General features: G+C 54.8%; 1 protein-coding gene across 1 annotated transcript; it reads right to left on the bottom strand.

Moving 5' to 3' along the window:
* HAUS7 (HAUS augmin like complex subunit 7) lies at positions 1 to 23,069 on the bottom strand. Its single transcript, XM_032757934.2, has 10 exons — positions 22,932 to 23,069; positions 21,629 to 21,744; positions 17,526 to 17,593; positions 15,157 to 15,218; positions 9,467 to 9,558; positions 8,844 to 9,002; positions 8,621 to 8,720; positions 7,902 to 8,126; positions 6,755 to 6,869; positions 1 to 233 (listed from the first exon to the last, which is right to left on the bottom strand). Exons 1-10 carry the CDS (start codon positions 23,043 to 23,045, stop codon positions 163 to 165), a joined length of 1,122 nt encoding a protein of 373 aa, XP_032613825.1. The 5' UTR covers positions 23,046 to 23,069; the 3' UTR covers positions 1 to 162.
* Positions 23,070 to 23,749: the final 680 nt, after the last annotated feature.

Below are 23,749 nucleotides of genomic sequence, written 5' to 3'. Positions count from 1 at the left end.
CTTTCTCTGTGTCAAGAAAAAGTCAAACCATCCGTCTCTCTCTCCCTCCCCAAAGGGGCCAAAGGTCCCTGCCTAGAGCACAACGTGGGGCTGCAACGGCTTCTGCTGCCACAATCATCCGTCCTCGCCAACTCCATCTTGGGAGAGGGCCTCCTGCCCCCACTATCCTGTGCTTTTGCGCAGGCCATCACTGAAGACTTTGTATTTCTCCATTAGTTCATTCATCTTGGTAGCTGCAGAGGAAAGAAAAGAAACCAAAAGGATAGTGGGAGTGTAAACTAGTTCAACCACTGTGGAAGACAGTGTGGCGATTCCTCAGGGATCTAGAACTAGAAATACCATTTGACCCAGCCATCCCATTACTGGGTATATACCCAAAGGACTATAAATCATGCTGCTATAAAGACACATGCACACGTATGTTTATTGCGGCACTATTCACAATAGCAAAGACTTGGAACCAACCCAAATGTCCAACAACGATAGACTGGATTAAGAAAATGTGGCACATATACACCATGGAATACTATGCAGCCATAAAAAAGGATGAGTTCATGTCCTTTGTAGGGACATGGATGAAGCTGGAAACCATCATTCTCAGTAAACTATCGCAAGGACAAAAAACCAAACACCGCATGTTCTCACTCATAGGTGGGAATTGAACAATGAGAACTCATGGACACAGGAAGGGGAACATCACACTCCGGGGACTGTTGTGGGGTGGGGGGACGGGGGAGGGACAGCATTAGGAGATATACCTAATGCTAAATGATGAGTTAATGGGTGCAGCACACCAACATGGCACATGGATACATATGTAACAAACCTGCACATTGTGCACATGTACCCTAGAACTTAAAGTATAATAAAAAGATATATATAATAAATAAATTAAATAAACAAATAAATAAATAAATAAATAAAAAAGAAAAGAAACCAACAGAAAAGTGAGCCTGGCGCAAGAGGCGAGATGCCTCCTGCCCGCCACCCAAAGCACATGTCCTCAGCTGATCCTCCTTCAGCCCCAGGCACCACCAGGATGGCAGGGAAGGGACAGGCACTGCCGAGCTGGGAGCTGCTCAGGCTCTGTGGGGACCAGGCCAGCAGCTTGGGAGCCCTGGGCTGGGTCACACCGACCGCAGCACAGTTCCGAGACCCAGGCCAGGGTCTGCTGACCTGGCTGTGCCCCCGCCCACCTGCCCCCTGCCCCCCGAGCCCCAGGGGCAGCAGCACATGGCACACAGTGAGGAGGCAGGGGCTGTCCTGACTTCAGTGGCACGTTCAGTATTAACCAGATGGATAACACTGCACACACAACAAACCCAATCACACAGACAGCCCTAAGGCCTTGGCTGCCCAGCCCAGTGGCGACCGTGGTGGCTGCGCTGTACCTTATCTGCCATAACCACATCTGCCTCTCAGTTGCCAACCCTAGACCATGGCCATCATCCGCCTCCCCCAGCAGAGGAGGACACAGCCCCTCACCTGCCCTGCCCGTCCGCTCCCCATCCATGGCCCCACTGTCAGCTACACTTTGCCTTTTACATGTTGAAGTCATTAGCAGTGACATTAAGTGCTGTGAACCCTGAATTTGTCATCCTCTGCCCATCGCGAGGGTGACTCTGAAGCTCAGGAATCATGGGGTGTGCCTCAGGGTGACACCGAGCTGGGGAATGTGCTCAGCCCGCCTGGAATCGCGCCCCAGGACCCTCTCCACTCGCCATCAGCTTCCAGTGGCCCCAGCAGAGGGGCTTCCTGCCGCAATGCACACTGCTCTAGACTGTTTTCCTAGGCCCGGACTGTGTCCCTCGTGTGGCATCTGCCCTTATCAAATCGTCTAGACCTCCATCCCGGCCTTCCTGCTCTGCCCTCACTCTTGGTGCAGGGCTTGGCAAGGTCCAGAGCCCAAGGCCGGGTGTGCAGGGCCCTCAGTGCTTGTAAGGCATCCTGGCTGCTCCTCTGAGGCCACAGGCTGTCTCTCTCGAAGCTTTGGCCCCAGCCCTTGGCCCCTGTACTCCAGATGGCAGGAGGTGGGTTCCATCCACCCTGTGCTCGGCACCTGCACTCACCTGGCTTGTTCTGTGTGCCCACCTCCTCCAGAGCCCTGCCCTTCATCTCCCCTGCCCCCTGCCCTGGAGACCCTGTGCCTGGCTGGGGCCTGCGCGACACTGATCTTTGTGCTGGTTTTTCTGTCTCTTTTCTCTCTTCTTAGAGATCCCAGCCTCATTTCGTTTCTAGTCTCTTTGTGGCTGGGTTTTCACAGCTGTCCAGGCACGTCTGGATGTCGCACTGAGTGTATTCAGTGGTGTCAGAAAGTCCCTCAGGTCAGATTTACTGCTCATCCAGGGCTTCCTTCTCTCCTGCATGGGGCTGCTTTTCGAGACGCCGGGGCTGGGGAGAGGATCTGGGTAGCTGCCACTCCCCCTGGTCTGCTGTGGTGGAGCCGTTGCCTGTGGGGTCTCTCTCTGGGGGACAGTTTGGAGGAGTTCCATGGAGGCGAGGCAGGGGTCAGCTCTTGCCCCATGGACCCTCAGAGGCTGCAAAAAGGTAGGCTTCACCCGGGCTGCCGCCAGCCACATCAGCCACATCAAGAGCCAAGCTGGGAGCGGCTCAGGCTCTGTGGGAGCCGGGCCACCAGCTTGGGAGCTGGTTTGCTTATTCATTTCCATCACTTTCTTCACAGAAGAACAGGCTAGGGTCTCGCCGGGGCCACCACCCCGTGGAGGTGGCCCTCTCCAGACCTGCTTCACCTGTGCCCTCTGCTTCTATCTGCTCACCACTGCCCTGTCCCCGGCACCCCGCTGCCCCTTGGGCTGTCCTCTCGGCTGCCGCCTTCCCCGCCCGCTGAGCCCGTCACCACTTCCGGGGTCGGTGGCATCTCTCCATTGTTGGTACCCTCAACTCTCCTGCCCCATTCTTGCACTGACAGCATTGCTTCGGTTTCTAAATACATTGATGTTTTCATGGCAGTGAGGTTTCAGGAAGCCTGGGGGGCAACTCCTGGTGTGTGGTGCTGACCCACAGTGCCAAGGCCCTCCCAACTCACATGAGGCCATGCCCCCAGCAAGAGCCCAGAAGGCACACCGGCTGCTCCTCACTTCATAGGTGGTGCCGCACCTCCAACAGAGCCTGGCTGCGGGCATGCAGATGGCTGGGAGGTGAAACAGCACAGAAACACTGGCCTTCCACAGCGGGAGGAGGGCCATCGAGACCAGCGCCCTCAAGGGGTCAGATGGGAAACGGGACAAGTAAAGAACTGTCCCAAGTGGCCTTTGGCGTGGATTTGATGCTGACCCTTTCTCTGGTGTGTCCAGACACTAAGAATTCATCTCAAGCCAAATCAGGATGCTGAACTGATGGGAGCTGAGTTGAGAGCCCCAAGAGAGGCCGATGCCCACCCTGGGCCTGCTCCCCTGGCGTCTCTCCAGACCCCCGAAGTGGCCGGGGCTCAAGGGTGAACAGACACTTCCCTGTACACAATGCACTGCCCAGTTCACATGGCCTGGACGTAAAGGGTGCCTTTTTGGTAAGAACAGATACTACACTTGATCTCAGCCAAGAAGCGATAAGGGGCCTTTCTGAAAGGCAAGACCTGCCACCAGTCCTGTGGTGCCACAGTCACAGGTGAGATGGCACACTGTTGAGAATACCAATGATCATTTTAAGAATGATGGCATAGATTATAAGCAGTTTACTAACAGCAATTATAAAAACTGGGAAGAGAGTCATAGTGACAGCGGTGATTAGGATAAACGCTGTAATACATTTTAAAGTGGAGGGTTCTGTTGCAGTTCAATTGGCAAGAAGAGGCTCCTCAGTGCCCGGTATACATGGCGTAGTTATGTGCCGAGGCCAAGAGCAGTGAGAAGCCTGGCTCTCCGAGGAGACAGCTGGCTGGAGGGTTCATCCAAAGACAGTCTCCAAAACTAGAGGCTATGGACCTGAAACCACTACTTGGGGGTGCAACAGTGGAAAACATTTACAGCAAATGCTTTAGCTGCTGCTGCCCGAGGCAGTGCATAATAGCCGGGGCAAACAAGAGACTAAACAAGAAGCTCAGAAGGAGAGGCTGGAAAATCAGATGTCCACAAAGGCTCTGGAAAGCTCTGGCACAGTCCTGGGAATCTGGAAGACCATAGATGTGTGCCGGGCTGTGAAAATCCCAGAGAGAGAGACCTGAGAAGGCCCTTGAGGCCCTGATCTCTCACCTCTGGCTGACCTTGAGGCTCTGAGCAAGCAAGATGTGAAGGAGAAAGAGATGTCAACTGCCTGGCTGAGTGTTGATGAAAAACATGAATGACACATCTACAAAGCTCAAAAAGCTCCCAGTGGAATAAATTCACAGTGATTCACACGAAGACACATTATAATCAAACTGTCCAAAGCCAGGGACCAACAGAATTTTGAAAAGAAAGTGAAGAGACTCATCATATACCAGCTGGCTTCGCATCAGAAGCTTTGGCAGCCAGAGGACACTGGAATGACACATTCAAAGTACAAAAGAATTCTATATTCAGCAAAACTATCCTTCAAAGATGAAGGAGAAATGAAGACATTCCCACATAAAAAATGAGGGAGTTCATCACTAGTGAGGCTTCCCTACAGGAAACACTAAGGGTAGGCCTCCGGGATGGCATGAAAGGACAAATCCACATGAAGAAATTAAGAACTCCAACAAAGGTAACAACATCGATAAATATAAAAATGTGTACCAATGTACACATTTAATACAGCTTCATTCTAATGAGCAAAGTTTTTGTATACAACTGAAATTAGTTTGGTAATACACTGTTTTCAGTTAGGATGCTAAATGCAATTCTAAGGACAACCACTTAAAAATAACTTTTAAAAAAAGTGTTAAAGAAACAACAAGGGAATTAAAATGGTGTACCCAAAAATATCTAACACTAATGTATTTTGCTTTAATAGGAGACAGTTTTTGTATACTATTGAAATTAATTTGGTACTAGACTGTTTTCAGTTAGGATGCTAACTGTAATTCTAAAGGCAACCACTTAAAAAATAACTTTAAAAAACCGAGTTAAAGAGGCTGGGCGCAGTGGCTCATACCTATAATCCCAGTACTTTGGGAGGCCGAGACAGGTGGATCACCTGAGGTCAGCAGTTCGAGACCAGCCTGGCCAACATGGCAAAACCCCGTCTCTACTTAAAAATACAAAAATTAGTCGGGCGTGGTGGTGGGTGCCTGTAATCCCAGCTAGTTGGGAGGCTGAGGCAGAATTGCTTCAACCCAGGAGGTAGAGGTTGCAGTGAGCTGAGACTGCACTCCAGCCTGGGTGACAGAGCGAGACTCCATCTCAAAAAGAAAAAGAAAAATACGTTCACACAAAAGACTTACAATGTACATAGCCAAAAACTAGAAACCCACATCTACCAACTACAACAAAATGTGGTATATCCACACAATCAAATATTATTCAACGATGAAAAGGAATGAACTACACGGATAACCCTTACAAAACTTTATGCTCAGTGAAAGACATCAGTCACAAAAGGCCACACATTGTTATTCCATTTATAGGAAATGTCCAGCACAGGCAAATCCAGAGACAGACAGCGTCTCTACGACAGTGGTTGCCAGGAGTTGAGGCTAGGGAGGGATGGGAAATGGCTGCTAATCATATGGGGTTTCTTCTGGGGGTGATAAAAATGTTCTGGACTCAGATAGTGATGAGAGGATGGTTACACAACTCTGTGAATATCCTAAAGACCATGAAATTGTACACTTTTAAAAGGGTAAATTTTATGTTATATGAATTTGAATTCAGTAGAGCTGTTATTTAAAAAATAAATTAGAAGAGGTAGAAAACTGGCTTTACCTTCTTTCTTTGGGTCTATTTTGCTGTTTATTTTCTAGTCCCCTGAAACGTGGTATTAGTGCAGGGATAGCAAAAAAAAAAAAAAAAAAAGGAATAGAACGGAACAGAGGAGAACCCAGAAACCCACACATAACGTATGGATACTTAATAATTACCAAGAGTGATGGTATTGTAGATCAATGAGAGAAAGAGCGATTTCCAGTCAACGGTGCTGTGACAAATGTGTATCCATATAGGATACGAGGAAACTGGATCACTGGATCCCCACCTCACTCCATATGCAAAAATCAACTCTGGGAAGATGGCCCTCATTATAAGCATTTTCCCATTTTCCTTAACTTTTTTTTTTTTTTTTTTTTTAAGACAGGGTCTGGCTGTCACCCAGGCTGGAGTACTGTGGCGTGACCTCAGCTCACTGCAACTTCCCTCTCGTGGGCTCAAGTGATCCTCCCACCTCAGCCTCTCAAGTAGCTGAGACTGCAGGTACACGCCACCATGCCCAGCTAGTTTCTGTATTTTAGTAGAAACGTGGTTTTGCCATGTTGCCCAGGCTGATCTCTATGCTCAAAGTGGTTCATCCTCCTCTGCTTCCCAAAGTGCTGGGATTACAGGCATGAGCCACCGCGCCTGGCCCAAGTTACATTTTTAATTGTCAAATACTATTCCATTCAGGCATTTGCTATCATTTGCTTCACATTTTCTATTACTGAGTTATCTCAGTTTTCTACGACGAGTGTTTTCATTTGATAATCCACTGAAAGTATTTTTTCAAGTGAAGGAAAACATGCATTAGAAAATGAAAAACAAAAGAAGGGGCTGGTCCCCAAATGCTCCTCCAGGGCTAGTGGAGCACAGAAAAGGGAGCCCGCGTGTGGAGCAGCCCCAGGCAGAGGGCCAGGTGGGCAGCCACGTACCTAGACTCATGACGGAGCTGCTGCCGCCCCAGCAGATCTGCTCGCCTTGCTGCTTCTTCACGGTGTCCACGGCTTTCGCAGAGGTGTCAGCAACTGCCACGACCACTTGCAGCAGCTGGGGAGGGAGGGAGAGAGCAAGCGAGTGAGCAGGCACTAAATGCCGCTGGTCTCACCTAGCGATGTCATCTCCTGCTTCCCACCCCCGTTCACACTGATCAGGTGGCACTCACCCGAAAGACAGCCAAGGGTGAGGGACAAAACTCCCAGAGGGGAAGTCACCAATCAGAGTTCTCGGACCTAAGTCCCCTCTTCCTGGCCCAGTGGGGATGCCACACTCTCATGTCGCTCTGGCAACCCTCGATGGCAACCCTAGGGACATGCCAGGCAGCACTGCGTGTCCTCCCAGCCCCAGCAATTGGCAAGGGGGGAAAATAAATGTCCCAAGAAAAATGGACAGGAGAGGGCTGTGGCCTCAGCATCCCTGATCGAGGAGTCTCACAGGACCAGCCAGTCAGAGGTTGGAAGGCTTGGAGCCTCTCGGTTGAAAAACCAAAATAAACATCACGGAATCCTTGAGCCAAGGGCAGAGTTGCGCATATGGCAACTGTAGTCATCATAACTAAAGCCGGCTTTTCAGGTTGGCCTCTGGGGATCTCACATGTGGAACAACGAAACAAGCAAACATTGACGAGCCCACTTCCTTGCAGCCCATTCCTTGCCCAGCAGGCTCGTGGGCAGACAGGCAGGCATTTGTCTGCCTGTCTGGCCCAGTTCTTGGTCATACACAAGAAGGAATGGACCTTGCTATTTTGGAGCGTAACGTGAAAACAGTGAGGCCAACACAGGGATGGCACCTGGAGGCTGGGACACGCAGGACCCCACACCGGATCTGGGCCTAGCTAGTGCCCGCTAAGGTGGGCAGGTCCACGGACCAGAAGCAGCACCTCCCCAGCCCACTGAGGGGCCCAGAGCGCTGCCACGCCACTGGCCCACAGGGAGCCCAGCCCAGCGCCTCCGAGCCCTTGGTCCCGCCCTGTGGTCCCTTGTCAGGGGCTGCTGAGGCCCCTGAGCCCAATCAGGATACAAGCTCTCAGTCTGAGTGAACAGGGGAGGGGGCGGCTAGAGGGGAGGGGAAGGGCACCCTTACTTGGCTGTAGGAAGTCAGATTCTGGTGCGTGGCCTGGATGATGGGGCCGCACGGGTGGAGGTGAGGGCCTGGGCGCTGGCAGCACTCGCCCAGCTCGTCGTCGTAGACTTGGAGAAAAGCCAAGATTAGCTGGTGGAAGTCGGAGGTGACCAGACGCAGCTTCTGGTCTAGGGTGCTGACGTCGGCTGCGCCCGCAGCGGCCCCTTGCTCGTGCTGTGCAAAGTACTGCAAAGCCAGAGGCAGAGTCCCTTGAGGCTGCCCTGCCCGCCAGCCAGGCTGCCACCAGCCCTCACCTCAGACACTGCAGTCAGGGCGAGGAAGAAAGCTTTCAGAAACGGAGACAGGGGAGCTGTACCAAGCAACTCAGGCCAGAGCAAGACCTTCTGGCTCCCAGCCTCAGCCCCATCACTCACTCTCCTGTGGGCCCCGGTCTTCTCCGCAATCAAACAGAGGCCAGGCCAAGGGCTGCCAGGAGGGCCACATGCGGCAAGGCACATGGCAACGTGCTCAGGCGTGGGCACCGCCCAATACCTGAGGCTGATCCCTTCCCCCAGCCACGGGACCCGCCTCTCACCTCCCCACGGACTGAGCACCACGGTATTCTAGAACATGTCAGGCCTGGTGCACAAGCAACCTCGCTTAAGCCTCACGTGATGAGGGAGGTGACAAAGCAGGGCCTTGCCTCCAAGCAACCCCCTCCCAGGAGCTAGCACCCTTACCTCCGTTCTAAGCGCGTGCAACTTGGCAGCGCTCCCCTGCAGCTGCCTGGCAAGCTCCACCAGCTTCTCCTCCTCTTTGGACTTGGCAGAGGCGCTGGCCCTGCAGGGAGAGAAAGCCTTGCAACTCACCGCTGCCAGGGGTGTCTGCAGTAACAGAACCAAGCGGCCTGGGGCTGGGACAGGAGGCCAAGGTGCTGCCGCTGAGGCCTCCAGGAGCACGTACCACTGCCAGTCATCACTCTGCTTGTTGAGGAGGGGCTGCATGTCCAGGGGCCACGGGTTGCACTCTGGATTCAGGAGCATCTGCAGGTGGGGGCTGGAGAAGAGCTCCCCCAGCAAGGCCTCGTTCTTCTCCCTAGTGTCCTCGAAGTGCTCCATCAGGCTGCAAAGGCAGCCCCCAGGGCCACACTGTCACAGGCTACAGCACTGGCCCAGCAGGCCCTCAGCCCCACAGGGAAGGCCCCAGAAGCACATCGGGGCCAGGCACAGAGGCCAGGACAAGCCCCACCACGCAGAATCCTGCCCCACCTGTCTGCCCTGGCTCCTCCATTTTTGCCCGCCTACCTACCCACCCACGGAGCACCCTAGGTGCTCACCCTCCTCTGTGCCTGGCCCGTCTGCTCTGAGCCCCACATCCCACCTTCACACTCATCCCCGGGGCCTTGGGCAACAGCCGCCCCTTGCCCGTACGCTGCCCGGCCCCTGATTGGCCAGCCAGATCCCCAAGGGGGGTGTCCCACCCAGCCAGCATCAGAAGGGGAGTGACACCCCAGCCCCTATCAGCTCCAGAACTAGGACCAAGAGAAGCCCGTCAATACTGCCCACCTGGGCCATCCACACCTTTACCTCGAGCAACTGGAGCACCCAATGGTCAGGCTCCGGATGGCATCGAGCAACTGGTCCATGAAGTGTAGCTGCTTCTGGGCGCAGGCACAGCCCTGGGCAAGGAAGACCACAGGCATTCACTGGCTCCATCTAAGCCAGGCCAAGGCCAGCTGTCCCCAGTGCCCCTGCCCCCACATGCCACCCATGCCAGGAGCCAGTGGAAAGGAGGGGCCTGGCCCATCAATGACCCTGTGCCTGCCCGGCAATGTCTTGGACTAGCAAGTGCTCCCTGCCTGGTCCCCGCCTTGGGCTGTAATGATGCTGGGACCACACGCCGGAACGGGCTGAGCACTGCAGAAACATATGGGAGCGTATGTGTCTGTCATGCAGCCGACAGCATGGCTTGCTGGGTGGGTGGGCAGCACACAGCAGGGCCTGCTGTGACAGAACACAGCCCACAGGGACACCTCCAGGACAAGGCCTGTTCTCCTCCAAGGATTGCCGTCCCAGCTGGGAACAGATAAAGCCGACGGGCTGGGGCTGAGAGGTGGCCTGCTTTCCAGCCAGGGGACTGGCGTTCCAGCCCGGAAGGCCCAGGTTCCAGGAGCAGCAGCTCCTGGGGGGCTGAATTAGTCCCCCACTTGCCGGAAAGGTGAGTTCTGAGATACCCATGGGAGCCACCCAGCCAGGAGCTCAAGGCTTCCGGACGCACAGCTCTTTCCTCCTTCCAGAAAAGGAAAGAGGATCGCTGAGGAGCCCCAGGACCTGAGAGGCTACGCCCGCTCCACAAAGCCCCCAGCCAGGCCCACTTCTTGGGCTCTGAACATCCTAACCACGTCAAAAGGGTCAACTCCATGGGGCGTGAAATGCCACCAGGAGTGCCTTGGCCCTTTCACTATGGCCTGTGCCTTCAGTGCCAACTTGTCACACAAATGCTCCTTGGGGGGCTTGGTGAAGCTGCCAGAGCAGCTGGCTGAGCCAGTCCGTTCTGGTGCATTCCTCAGAAGAGTGTGTGGCAGGCGGGGGCCATGATAAGGTAAAATTGGCAACACTGTCAACAGCATAGAGCCTGGGCATCGCCATGACATCCAACTGAGGCAGATTCAGGAGCACAGGTGCGAGAAGCTCAGGGCACCCAGGACAGGGGCGATGGCACTGGGAGGTCTCACTGCCTGCATGGTGGTGCTGACCACAATCATGTGCTCCAAGGTGATCTGGGGGCAGCGGCCTATCTAGATGCTGCACAGCAATGGAATCATACACTACCAAGCATGAGGCTGGCGAGGATCACGCGTGTCCTAGCACAGATCAGTAGTTGATTTCCTTTTTATTGCTAGTTGGTTTATACATTCACCAGCTGATGGACATTTGGGCTCTTTCCACTTTCGGGCTATTAAGAATAACACTTCTATGGACGCTCAGGTAGACGATTTTGTGTGCATGTATATTTTCACTTCTCCTGGGTGGACAGCTGGGAGTGGAACTGCTGGGTCACGGGGTAACTGTGTTGACATCTTGCAGGAACTGCCAGACTTTTCCATAACAGCTGCACCATTTTATATTCCTACAGCAATGCAGGAGGGTTCCAATCTCTCCTCATCCTGGCCAACACTGGGATTTTCCCTTTTTTTTTTTTTGAGACGGAGTCTCGCTCTGTCGCCCAGGCTGGAGTGCAGTGGCGCAATCTCGGCTCACTGCAAGCTCCGCCTCCTGGGTTCACGCCATTCTCCTGCCTCGGCCTCTCCGAGTAGCTGGGACTACAGGTGCCCGCCACCACGCCCGGCTAATTTTTTGTATTTTTAGTAGAGACGGGGTTTCACCGTGGTCTCGATCTCCTGACCTCGTGATCCGCCCGCCTCGGCCTCCCAAAGTGCTGGGATTACAAGCGTGAGCCACCGCGCCCAGCCTTCCTTTTTTTCTTAAACAACAGGGTCTTGCTCTGTCGCTCAGGCTGGAGTGCAATGGCACCATCATAGTTCACTGAAGCCTTGAACTCCCGGGCTCTATGTGATCCTCCCGCCTCAGCTTCCCAAGTAGCTGGGACTACAGCGGTGTGCCATCATGTCTGGCTAATTTTTTACTTTTTGTAGACGGGGTCTTACGACGTTGTCCCGGCTGCTCTCAAACTCCTGAGCTCAAGCGATCCTCCAGCCTCGGCCTCCCAAAGTGCTTGGATTACAGGCATGAGCCACCAGGCCCAGCCTCCTTTTCTTGTTTGATTCTAGCCATCCTAGTGTGTGTGAAGTGGCATCTCATGGTGGCATCTTTGCATGTGCTTCTTGGCCATTTGTTCATCCTCTTTGGAGAAACGTCTATTCAGACACTTTGTCCATTTTTGAACTGGGTTTTCTGTCTTTCTTATTGAGTTGTAAGGGTTGCTAATAGATTCGGGATACAAGTCCCTCATCAGTCATGTGATTTACAACTATTTACCGCCTTTCTGTAGGTTTTTCTGTTTCTTCACTTTCTTCATGGTGTCCTTTGGTGGACCAAAGTGTTTCATTTTAATGAAGTCCAATTGATCTGTTTTTTCTTTTGTCGCTTATGTTTTTAGTGTCAAATTGATGATTTTATAAAACATCACTATGAACACCTGGATTTGGGCGTACGTGAAGGGTGCCTGTCTACTGCAGCCCCTATGCTTACGAGGCTCCCACTGGCCCCTCTCTGACTATTGCTAGTTGGCTCCTGAGTCCCTCGGATGTGACCCAAGTCTTGGGTGACTGCTGCTCTCTGTGTTTCCGCCTGCATTACAGCCGGGGTGTCATCGTTCTAGGCATTTTCAGGGCACAAGATCAAGAAATACATATATATTCCTTAACGTAAAAATATATTAGGAGGACGGGCACAGCGTCTCACGCTGTCATCCCAGCACTTTGGGAGGCTAAAGTGGGAGGATCGCCTGAGCCCAGGAGTTCGAGCCCAGCTTGGGCAACATGGCAAGACCTCGTCTCTACAAAAATTTAAAAAATTAGCTGAGTGTGGTGGCGCATGCCTGTGACCCCAGCTACTCAGATGGCTGAGGTGGGAGGATCGCTTGAAGCCCGGGGGCTCATGCTGATATTCCCAATTAAAACTCAGGGCTACAAGGGTTGACCCCACCTAATGATCTGAAATCTGTATCTCCTTTCTCCCTCCTCCAACTCCCAGGTCTCAATAATGCCAATGGAATTCTCCAATTCCTTTGATTGTTTATCCATAATAAGGAATGCAAAACTGCTACATGCCACTGCAACATGGACAACCCTTGAAAACCTTGTGCTCAGTGAGGAAGCCAGGCACCAAAGGCCACATATTCCAGCATTCCACTCCAATGACATACAGACAGATGGTAACTCAGTGGCTGCCAAGGCCTGTGGGGAATGGGGAGTGGCTACTCAGTGGTTCGGGGTCTTTGGGGGGTGATGAAAATGTTGTGGAACTGGATAGAGGTGGTGGTCATACAACATTGTGAATGTACTGAAGACCACTAAATTGTATGCTTTAACGCGGCTTAAAAATTGAGGACGAAGTTTCAGTTTGGGAAGATGAACAAGTTCTGCGGCTGGATGGTGGTGATGGCTGCGCAGCACCGTGAATGTGCTTATTATGCCCCTGGACCGCACACTTAAAAATGGTGAACGTGGTACAATTTAGGTGATGTGTATTTTACCATAATTTTTTAAATTAAAAAAAAAAAAAGAAGAAGCGAGCTCCCACAGGGCCTGTCAGGAAATTGTTTTTCATGGCTGACATGGTAGATTTTACGTAAAGTGCATTTTACCACAATGCCATTGTGGAAATATAAAGCAAGCGCAGTGCTCCCGCGGCTGGGCAGAATGCATGGGGCAGGTGCTCGCAGGCTCTGAGAAGCAAATGTCAGCAGGTGGGTCAGGGAGGAACACCAGGATTCCGAGTTCTCCTGCAGACTGGCAGGGAGCTGGCCGTGCCACCACCATCACAGAAGTGGGTGGTTTATGTATGGAGGACAGAAAAAGGGAGCCCCAGGGAACTAGAAAGTATCCAAGAGACAGTGGAGAGAAAACAGCTCAAGAAAGTGACCCCACAAATCTGTTTACAATGCCTGGGCTCAGGCCCACCTGTGCACAAGTGGATCTGATCTTGGTGAGCCCAGGAAAGTCTCCCAGGCTGACCACTGGGTGGCGCACACACAGAGGGGACCCGAAGAGCCATGCAAAGGCTGCAGAAACAGAGCTGATGCTGGAAGGAACGGCAGGCAAGAGGCGGGAGGCGGCTGAACTTGCTGCTTAAACCTAAGCAGGTCAAGTGCCTGCTAAAGCGCATATATTTATACAAATATAAATTGCGTGCAGAATACATTTTCCCAGAGCCAAAGTAATAGGCAAAATGTCCAGAGAACTACTTGGCACATGAAGAACCACGGACTCTCAACCACAGGAAAGAAGACTCACTGGATATGGACTTTGCGTGACAATGTGTCCATGCTGGTTCATGGACTGTGACAAAGGAGCCACCGTGTGCAGGGTGTCCACGGCGGGAGAGGCTGTGTATGTGTGGGGCAGGGGGCCTGTGGAGACTCTCTGTGCTTTCTGCTCAATTTTGCTGTGAACCTAAAACTACCCTAAATTATTAAGTCTACTAATTAAGAAAAAGCAAAACAAAACAAAACAAAAAAACCTCACTGGACAAGTGACCCAATTAAAAAGTGGGCAAAGGACAAGAATATGGAAATTTTTCCAAAGCGTACACAGAAATGGCCAACAAGCTCACAAAAAGACACTCCGTATCATTGGTCATGGGGAAATGCAAATCAAAACCGTATGAGATGCCACCCCACACCAAGCAGGGTGGCTAGAATCAACAAGACGGATGCCGGCAAGCGCCAGCGAGGACGAGGAGAAACTGGAGCTCTCCCGCACTGCTGCTGGAAAAGGAAGATGGTGCCACCGCACTGGAAAACAGTTTGGTGGCTCCTCAAAAAGTTAAGCACAGAGTGACCCTGTGACCCAGCAATTCCACTCCCAGCTATACACCCAAGAGGACAGAAAACACGTGTTCAACCAGCCAATGTACAGCTCACATGGATTCACCGACGTCTTATGTCTCCTTAAATTGTAGAAAACCAAACTGTAGCCCAACCACCTTGCGCACATGTTCTCAGGACCTCCTGGGGCTATGTCATAGGCCATTGGTCACATGAATAAATCTCTTCAGATATAAAAAAAAGAAAACGTGTTCAGTCAAAAATCATATGCAAGAACGTTTATAGTAGCGTTACTCATAATCATCGAGGGAAAACAATTATTTCAAAATTTAGAAATGATAAGGTGGGTGCTGGAGTTTCTTTGACCTACCACAGGGTAGATGAGGGACCTCGGGAGAAACTCTTAGGCCACAAGGGCTTGGGAGCCAGGCGCCGGGATGAATGAAGAATGAAGTCATCAACCAAGGACAGGACACTCTCCATCCCATTGGTCATCAGAAGCCAGAGATCTGCCCCTACCTGCACGGCTGCCCTCTCCCCTGCGCCCCAGGGACAACCAGGTTCTACCCAAGAGAATCCCAGCAGTTCTGGCCCCAGGGATGCCTAGAAAAGCAGCCTGCCGGGGCACCCAGCCGGCCCCAGGGCCTGAGGAACCTCAAAGGCACTAGGGGAGGAAAATCCTCCCACCTCAGCCAGCACCATGAGGTTCCCTGCCCAGGGCAGAAAGCATGCATGTCGTCTGCAGGGCAGACAGGGGCCCTCTTACCTTGAGGAGCTCCTGGTCATCCAGCGCACACAGCATCAGCTCATGGCCCAGCTTCGTCATTTCTGTTGAAACACAAAGAGCCCATCACGGCAGGCACCTGCCCAGACAGCAGGGGACAGCACACACCCAGGAAGCCCAGCACCCACAGACTGGACTGGGTACAGGAGACCAGGGTGGGCCAGGAGAAAGGCACCCAGGTGCCAGCGCTGCCTCTTGCTGAGTGGCCCCACCCCTCTCTGGGCATCAGCTTCCTCGTCTGAAAATTAGGAGTTGTACCCAATGCTCTCCCAGGTATGGGGTCACTCACCCTGGCTTTGAGCAGAAGCCAGCAGCTGCCTGAGGAGTGGACAGGGGTCAGGGAACCTCTACAGTGCACTGTGTACCACTCTCTCCAAGACCTCACGAGGCCAAAGCAAATGGAATCACCACTCCCATCTGGCCACGTCCTAAAGGACCTTCGTGCCATCATCTGCTATCACCCTGCCAGCAGCCCTGGGGGTGGCAGGCCTTGTTCCATTTCATGCATGGGGAACCTGGCACCGTGCACACTGCAGACCGTCCAGCCACATCTGCCAGGGTGCCCAGGGCATTTTCTGAGTAACTTGGAGCCAGAAAGCCTGGGGCCGATGCCAGACCTGTCCCTCCACCTAGCCCTGGAGGGTTTGTTGCAAGAAGTAAGCAGAGAGTCTGTGGGGAAGCACTCAGTAACCCCAGAACCACCACACAAATGCCAACTGCACGCCTAGGCAAGCCTGTTCCACCACTGCCCTTAACCCCACATCCTCAAGTCCTCCCTGACCCCTCTCTTCCTCTCAGCGAGTCCAGCCAACTCTATAAATCCACATCTGGCCAGTGCTGCCCCCTGCACTGCCTCTCCAAACTTTCACCTGGACCACTCACTGCAAGAGCCCCAGGCCTTTCTCCCTGCCTCTTCCCCGGGCGCCCTGTTCCCAGCACAGTGGGCCAGGGGTGTCGTTACAGCCAAGAGCAGAACTCGGCCTTCCTCGGAGTCAAAGCCCACGTCCTTCCGTGGCCCACGTGGCCTGGCCTGATCTGGCCCGTCCCCTCCCAACCTCACTCCTTGCCCTGCCCTGCACTCCAGCCACACCAGCCTCCTTGTTGTGCCTCCAAGCTGCCAGGCACAGCCCACCTGGGGCCCTGTGCACATGCTCTTCCTCTCCACACATGCCACGCTGGCTTCCGCCCCTCCTGCCGTCTTATGTCAAGACAGCACCACCCTTCCCCCAAGCCCTGCAGGACCCTCAGCCCTCAGCTGGCTGTTCCCAGTGCTTCTCGCTGGCAGGTGCATGGACAATTCTCCCACCCTCTGGCCCTGTCTCTCCCGGCTAGCATGCAAGCGCCACGAGGGCAGTGGAACTCACTGCTGCACCCCAGCACCAGAGACAGCGCCTTGCATGTGGTGGGTGCTCCTTACCCATTTGTCGGATGAATTCCTGAACTATCCTCACACCCTACTGGTCCTGGTCTCTCCCACCTGCCCTCTGACAAGCCTGATACTCAGTATATTCCCATGAGGTAGGCAAGGCTGGGTTTCATCCCCACTTGACAGGAGAGGAAACAGGCTGGGAATGGCGGCGTCAGGGCTAAGGCTGGGCTGGGTTGGGTTGCACGTGTTGATGTGGGTCAGAGAATCCGGAATGTACCAGACACGGCAGCTCCAGGGAGAAGGGCAGTGCCTCTGTGTGGCCCAGGTCAGCCCACCGGCTGCTCTAAAACAACACCTCATTCTTCTGGCCCACCTCAGCACAGGAAGAACTGGCCCCAGATAACTCATGTGGCAATGCCAGCTGGGGCACGGATCAGGACTCCAGGGTCCAACTTATCTACCCTGGAGCGGCCAGAACAGACACAGGCCCATGAAAAATTTGACCTTTGACATTCCACCAACTTCTAGAGAGAGCATCATGAAGGTGATACGTTAGCCACCGACTTGGGGACTGTAGTTTTGCTCACCTTTATCTAACGTTCATTACCAGGTTAAGTACAGTTTCTACCAAGAAATGATGGAAAGGAGGTTACAAGGCAAGCTCCGCTGGAAGCAGGCGCCCCTAGAAATGCCACCTGTAGACAGCATGTCACATACTGACACAGGGAGACGGAACCACTGCTGGCATCGCCAAGAATCTCCGTCTCTGGCCACCCACGCTGCAAGGATTCATGTGCTCTAGGTCCCTGCGAGAGGAATTCTCCCACCTGCCATGTCTAGGGAAGGGTGGGGTTCAGGAAGGCTCTGGCAACATCCACACAACGTGCACCACCTAAAAGAAAACGTCGGTCCAATGGAACAAACACCACCACTCCATAAGGAGGCTGTGAACAAGCTCAGAATGGACCAAGATTCCACCTACCTTGGATCTTCACCTCTGTTGGGACCCCTTTCAGTGAGCTGAACCTGTCCTGCAGTGAGGGCCAGATCCTGCAGGGAAACAGCAGAGCTGGTCAGGCCGGAGACAGCCAGAGAATCCCCCTGGGCCCTGTATACGTGCTGGAAAACGTGAATTCCTGTGCATGTGCTTAATGCCACGGAACGGCTCACTTTAAAATGGTTACTTCTGTGTCACGTGGATTCCATTTCCATGAATTATTAGGGAAAGAATATTCCAGGAAGTTTACCTCGGAAATGTGAATCTGGATACTGAAATGAAAACTCTTCTCAAGACCAAAAAAAACAACAAAACAAACAAAAAAGATGCAGCAGAGGCAGAGAGGGAAGCCGCCAGCACTCGGGGCTCTTTCTCGAAATGGTGGAGCGGGTGGGTTCTGAGGGCTGGCCCCGGGCTCCTGGCACCCTCCCCGGCCTCACCTGGGCCGGCATCAACTGCTCCAGGGTGGACAACTTTCTTCCCACCCGGCCCTCTGCAGGAAAGGCTTGTGAGGCCTGCTTTCAGCCACGTGGGGGCTCCTCCTGCAACACAGTCTGTGGTCACAATCCAGGCTCATCGCCTCGGGCATGGTGAAGGCTTGACCTTGACTGCAGCACACAGGGGCCGCTCAGAAGCATGTCACCTTAAAAGCCATCTGGTGGGCAAAACCAGATCCGCATGCACAGTGCACGGAAGGCAGGAAGTCCCACAACACCCAGACATGCGCCACAAGTGACACACGGCTCAGCCCTCCACTGGGTCTCCTCCTTCAGGGGAGCACAGCCCAAGCACTGCATCCCCAGTCCCGAGCCCCATGCCCCAAGCCTGGTATGACACTAAGGCCCAGAAAGATCACTCTGGCCGCCGGGGCCACAGGCTCTTACCAGGGAGCCCCAGGCGCCTGCCACCACAGCAGCCTTTCATAAACAAGAAGGAGTCGCTTTCCAGGCTGCCGGAGCCTGGCTGTACCTCAGCATTGCCATCACTCTAGGGGCCTGCTGACTCGTGTGGGGGGAAACGGCTGGAAGCCGTTCCCTGGAGAGGCCACACTTGCCCCAGAACTGCATCAGAGATCAGGCTGGGCTTGGCTGCCTCCACAGCACCACCCACCTCTGTGACTTATTAAGACAACCGAGGGTTCTGCACAAGCAGGGTTGGGGAAGGAAGGGGAAAGCCAGCAGGCTGGGCTCTGCCAGCGGGGTTGCCGAGAACGTCTCTGAGCACAAGGCTCAGAGGCGCAGAGGGCACTCACCCAGCACTGTGCAAGGCCGGGCACAGTAAACCCTGAACACACTCAAAATCCACGCTGCAGAAGCCCCAGCAGCCAGACTCAGTAAGGGCTGTCATTCAAGTCACCGCACCGTCACAGCAGAGGGCAGAGCAGGAACAGAAAATACTGGAGGCCTTGGAGACCCCAAGGAAACCCACAAGGCCTTGACCTCCACAATCCAGGGGGCTCCAACACTAGGTGCAGCCTCCAGGTTCTATGGGGAGGAGAGGAAAAGGCGGCCCTAAATGGGGCTGACAGGGCGCGGTCACGTACAAAGAAAGGCAACGGGAAATTCCCAGAAAACTCCCATCCGATTCTCCTGTAGGACCCTCAAAAGGCCCAAGGAATTCTTGCCAACCTGAAATCAGACAAGGTCATCATATGCTCCCTGGCGGCTTTTTCAAAGGATTCGGTTTCTGGTACTTACAGAAGTACTACAGGTTGAACATCCCTAATCTGAAAATCTGAAATGCTCCAAAATCCTAAACTTTTTGATCGCCGATATGACGCTCAGAGGAAATGCTCACTGCAGCATTTGAGATTTCGGATTTTCAGGTTAGGGACACTCAACCAGTATAATGCAAATATTCCAAAATCCGAAGAAATCAAAATCTGAAACACTTCTGGCCCCCAGACATTTTGGATACGGGACACTCAACCTGTAGAAGCATCTGAGGGGCGTGGCTTTGGCCTCCTACCCTTCCCTCTCTGGCCAGATGAACCCAGTTCCCCGAGTGCCCCCAGCTTCCACCTGAGTCAGGCAAATCTGCACCCCCTCCCACAAGAGCCCCCTCCTGGGAGCTCACTCAAGACCCTCACACTCCAGCCAGCCATCTCCAGTCCTGCCTCACCTCCCAGCTTCCCAGGTTCCCAGGCCAGGGGCTGGTCCCGCCAGGGCCGGTAGTGGCTGCCAGACAAGCCATCTGCCACTCAGCGCAGGGCTCCTTCTGTCTTTCCCTGGGGTATTGGTCTCCCTGCCTGCAGCCACTGCCCTCCAAATCCATCTGCCACAGAGCACCCTCATTCGCCTTACCAAAATGCCAATGTCAGCATGTCACTCCCCAGGTCCCACGCCTGCCCTGCCCCGAACATAAAGCTCGAAGGCCTTGGCACAGCATGCAAGGCCCTGAGGGAGCTGCCCTGAGCTGCCATTCCAGCTGCTGCTGCCCAGCTCTCTCTCCCACACCTCAACTCCCTGCTCCTGTCCAAACAAGCACCCCGCTGTTACCGTCCCCCCTCCCAGATCAAATGCCACCTCCTCCCTGCCAACATCCATGGCACCCAGCTCAGACTGCAGTGCCGTGCTGCATTTCTGCCGAACCCCAGGACTTGTACCCACTAAATACCCAGCTCCTGAGGACACCCAGTCACGCCTGCAGCACGTGGAATGGCACACAGGTGCAGCCTGGAGAACCCCCCGACTACATGGCCACACCATGCTGTGGCTCCCATACTAAAGAGCCAGAAATGGCAGCAGGCCAAGAGTGCACCCACAGGTTGAGGGCTCCAGCAGGGGCAGGGTGTGCTCAAAAGGCTGTGGGCATCCAGAGGGAAGCGGAATACATTCTGCCCTGGGAACAGGAAACATTTTAGAAGGAGACGGGACGTGTGAGTTGGGTCTTTATGGGCTGTATAGGAGTACGTACGACATGCAGAGACTAGAAGGGCATTTCCAGGAGGGGGAACAATGTGAGCAAGAGCAAAAGGTTATGAAGCGAGGAGCTGGTGTGCTGAGCCCTGGGGAGAGGCCTGAGGAAGGGCCTAGAAGGCAGAGGCAGGAGACGTCTCTGGAACGGCAAGGGTTCAAACACAAAAACGCCTCCTCCTTCCTCTGGGGGCCTGTATCCAGCTGGGTGTCCTGCTGTCCCTCGTCCTGGCGGGCCAGACCGGCTGGACACAGGTTGGCACCCCACTGCTCTACTGCCAGACTCCCGCCCAGGCCCCTTCCTCAAGCAGCAGGGGTAGGCAGGCTGCAGGCTGAGGAGGGGGAGGCCCAGGCCTGGACTCTCGAGAGGCTCCTGTACCAACAGGCCACAGCTGTTCCTGAGCACGGCCTGGGCGCACCCAATCCCACAGGAGCCTGTGCTCTGGGGGAGGCGGGCCAAGCCTTCTCCACTCACAGCTGTGAGGCAGTGAGACAGACCCTCAGCTCAGGGACTACGTCACCAGGGGAACGATGTCTGCCCTGGGCATGGGACGCTCTGGATCATTTCCTCCGCCATCACTCAAGGAAGCCACCCTGTCACCATGGGCTTCGTAGGGTGTCAGGCACACACCATGCTACACCTTGGCCCAAAGGCACGAGAGGACTGGGAAACGGGTCACGGCACAGAAGCTGACAAGAGGTGACACTGCATGAGGACCACTTGGCCAGCTGAGACCCAGCCAGGAGCCCACCCCTGGCCCTGCTTATCACTCCTCCACTGGGAGACGAGAGACAGTTCATGACTCCAGCCTGACCCTTGGCTTCCGGGTCTGAGAATGAAAGGACTGGAATGGAGCATTCCTCAGGTGCCTGCCAGTCCTGAACCTCCAAACTCGTAAGGCAAGGCAAACGCTGAGGCCAAGTTCAGCACTGCAGCAAAGGGGTGGCTGGACTAGCCCAGCACCGCCAGGGGCCACTTTGCCCCCAGTTTGATCATGCCTGTCACCAGTACTCCTTACCTACACAGCTGTTCTCACGGGGGTCCAGGCTAGGGGGTGGAGCCCTCTGGGAAGACAGCTACTCACAGTAACCACAAACCCCATCTTCCCCAGGTGGGGCTGGGTGGCGCCCACGCACACCCCAGGTGGGAAGAGGAAGAAACTGACGCATTACCGGGTATACATCCACTCGAGGATCTCCAAGCGGTACTTTGAGGGGCTGCACAGCAGTTCCTGAATTGTCTTTGGCTCTGTGATATACAGACCCTCGAGGAAGGGGCAGTTTAGGTCCTAAGCAAGGAAAAGGAAAGCAACATTCACTGAAAGTCCTAGTGTACATCATTTCATTTTATTTATTTATTTATTTATTTTTGAGACGGAGTCTCACTCTGTCGCCCAGCCTGGATGGAGTGCAGTGGCATGATCTCGGCTCACTGCAGCCTCCACCTCCTGGGTTCCAGCGATTCTCCTGCCTCAGCTCCCAGGGTAGCTGGGGGATTACAGGCATGCGCCACCACGCCCGGACAATTTTTGTATTTTTAATAGAGACGGAGTTTCACCATGTTGGCCAGGCTGGTGTCAAACTCCTGATCTCAGGTGATCTGCCCACCTCGGCCTCCCAAATTGGTGGGATTACAGGCGTGGGCCACCGCGCCCAGCCCTCAGTGTAGATCTGCAAGCTCCCAGGACCCTTTCCTTTACCCGCGTCCTGCCATCTTGCCAAGAGTTCAAGTCCCCCCATTCTTAACCCCACATCTCCCGCGGCATGCAGACCCCACCTCTTTCAAGTACTCCCACTCTGGGCTCTTGTGGCAGCAGGACCTAGGAGCAACGCCTGAGACTAAGACTTAAGAGAGAGTCCTAGGTTTAGGGACTGAGGGAAAGGGGAGATGGAGAGGGACCACTGAGCCAGTCGTGGACAGGATGGGGAAGTGGCTGGGGGGAGGAGCGAGCGGGCCGAGGGGACCTGGGACAGCTCCCTGACCTCGTGGGCCAGCTTTCCCCACTGCTGCAGTGAGGGCTCTGTCCTGTGGGGCTGTAGAGGGCTGCTGGAGGCTATCACTCCTGGCACCTGACACCAACTGACACCAAGCCCTAGTCTCGCTGACTTGACAGAGTGGCACGAGGCTCTGCCCATCTGTCCCCCCAGACCCCGAAAGATCCCTAAGGCCAGGCCTGCGTCCTCTGTGTCTGCACTTGCTCCGAGCGCCCAGCGCGGGTACTGCAGTTCCACAGGCGGTGCTGGCCCCAACTACCAGGCACGGGCCGTGGAGACAGCAAGAGCGAAGGCCTGGGGCACCCCAAAGAGCAAAGACGAACGATCCACAAGCACCCCCTGCTTCGGGTGAACAGGGCGCAGCCGGAACCGGCGACGGTGGCCGCGTGGCGCCGCGGACTTCCGCAGCAAGCCCTCCCGGGCCTCGGGCAGGGCCCTCCCCGGTCCCCCGCCCTGGAGTGGCTTTCTGGGCCAGCAGCACCTTCAGCTTCCCGAACACCTCCACAGCCGCCCTGAACACGCTGCTGTCGCCCTCGTCCTCTGAGTAGTCTTCGCCGCCGCGGCCGCAGCCGCAGCCACCGTCCTGCCCCGCCATGTTTCGCGCTCCGAGCCACGCCCCTCCCACGCCCTGGCCTCACTGGCCGGCAAGACCGCCAATCAAGCTCCAGCGTTCTTCCCGCCCACCCGCCTGCGCCCACCCTCTTCCCCACCGACCCTTCCCATTGGGCGGTGGCTCCGCCTGCGCGGGCCCCGGGCTCCCACCCCCGCCCCGGCACCACCCAGAGGCAGGACCACAGTGAAGCGGACGGGGCGGACCCAGGGAAGGGGGCGGGGCGGACACAGGGAAGGGGGCGGGGCGGACACCGGGAAGAGGGCGGGGCGGACACCGGGAAGGGGCGGGACGAACAGGCCAAGCTGGGTCTGAGTCGCTGGCCTTGCTGGCGTCGCCCCTGCTGCCAGCCGGGAATGATGACGCGTCGAAGCGAGGCTCTTCCAGGAGGGGGCGCTCCTGCCTTGGTCGGGTTCTCCCGGGCCACCACCACTAAGGGGGACCCTGGTTCCCAGGAGGACCGAGGGGAGCCTTGGGTGCAGAATGGAACTGGGACCGAAGCGTTCCTCTCCCAGCGCGGGGCTCCGTCTTCTCTTCACCATGCTCACGCTATAGTTAGAGGGAAATTTCTTGTCACTCACCAGCTGTGTGCCTTTGAAGCAGTTACCTAACCTGTCTGTGCCTCTTTGCCCTCACCTAACGGAGCTAATGAGAGCACCTTACTCACTGGGTTGCTAATGAGGATGGCA

This window comes from Hylobates moloch, unplaced genomic scaffold (genome assembly GCF_009828535.3).
Source record: "Hylobates moloch isolate HMO894 unplaced genomic scaffold, HMol_V3 SCAFFOLD_7, whole genome shotgun sequence".
NCBI lineage: Eukaryota > Metazoa > Chordata > Mammalia > Primates > Hylobatidae > Hylobates > Hylobates moloch.
Note: the sequence above shows the minus strand (reverse complement) of the source record. Positions and strands in the feature narration are given on the sequence as shown.

Excerpts from the sequence above, each read along its gene's own strand:
- HAUS7 (XM_032757934.2), bottom strand. The coding sequence starts at position 23,045 with ATGGCGGGGCAGGACGGTGGCTGCGGCTGCGGCCGCGGCGGCGAAGAC. Across the intron at positions 8,127-8,620 it reads TGCACGCGCTTAGAACGGAG|TACTTTGCACAGCACGAGCA; the intron begins GTAAGGGTGCTA and ends CTGGCTTTGCAG. Across the intron at positions 234-6,754 it reads CAGCTCCGTCATGAGTCTAG|CTACCAAGATGAATGAACTA; the intron begins GTACGTGGCTGC and ends TTTCCTCTGCAG.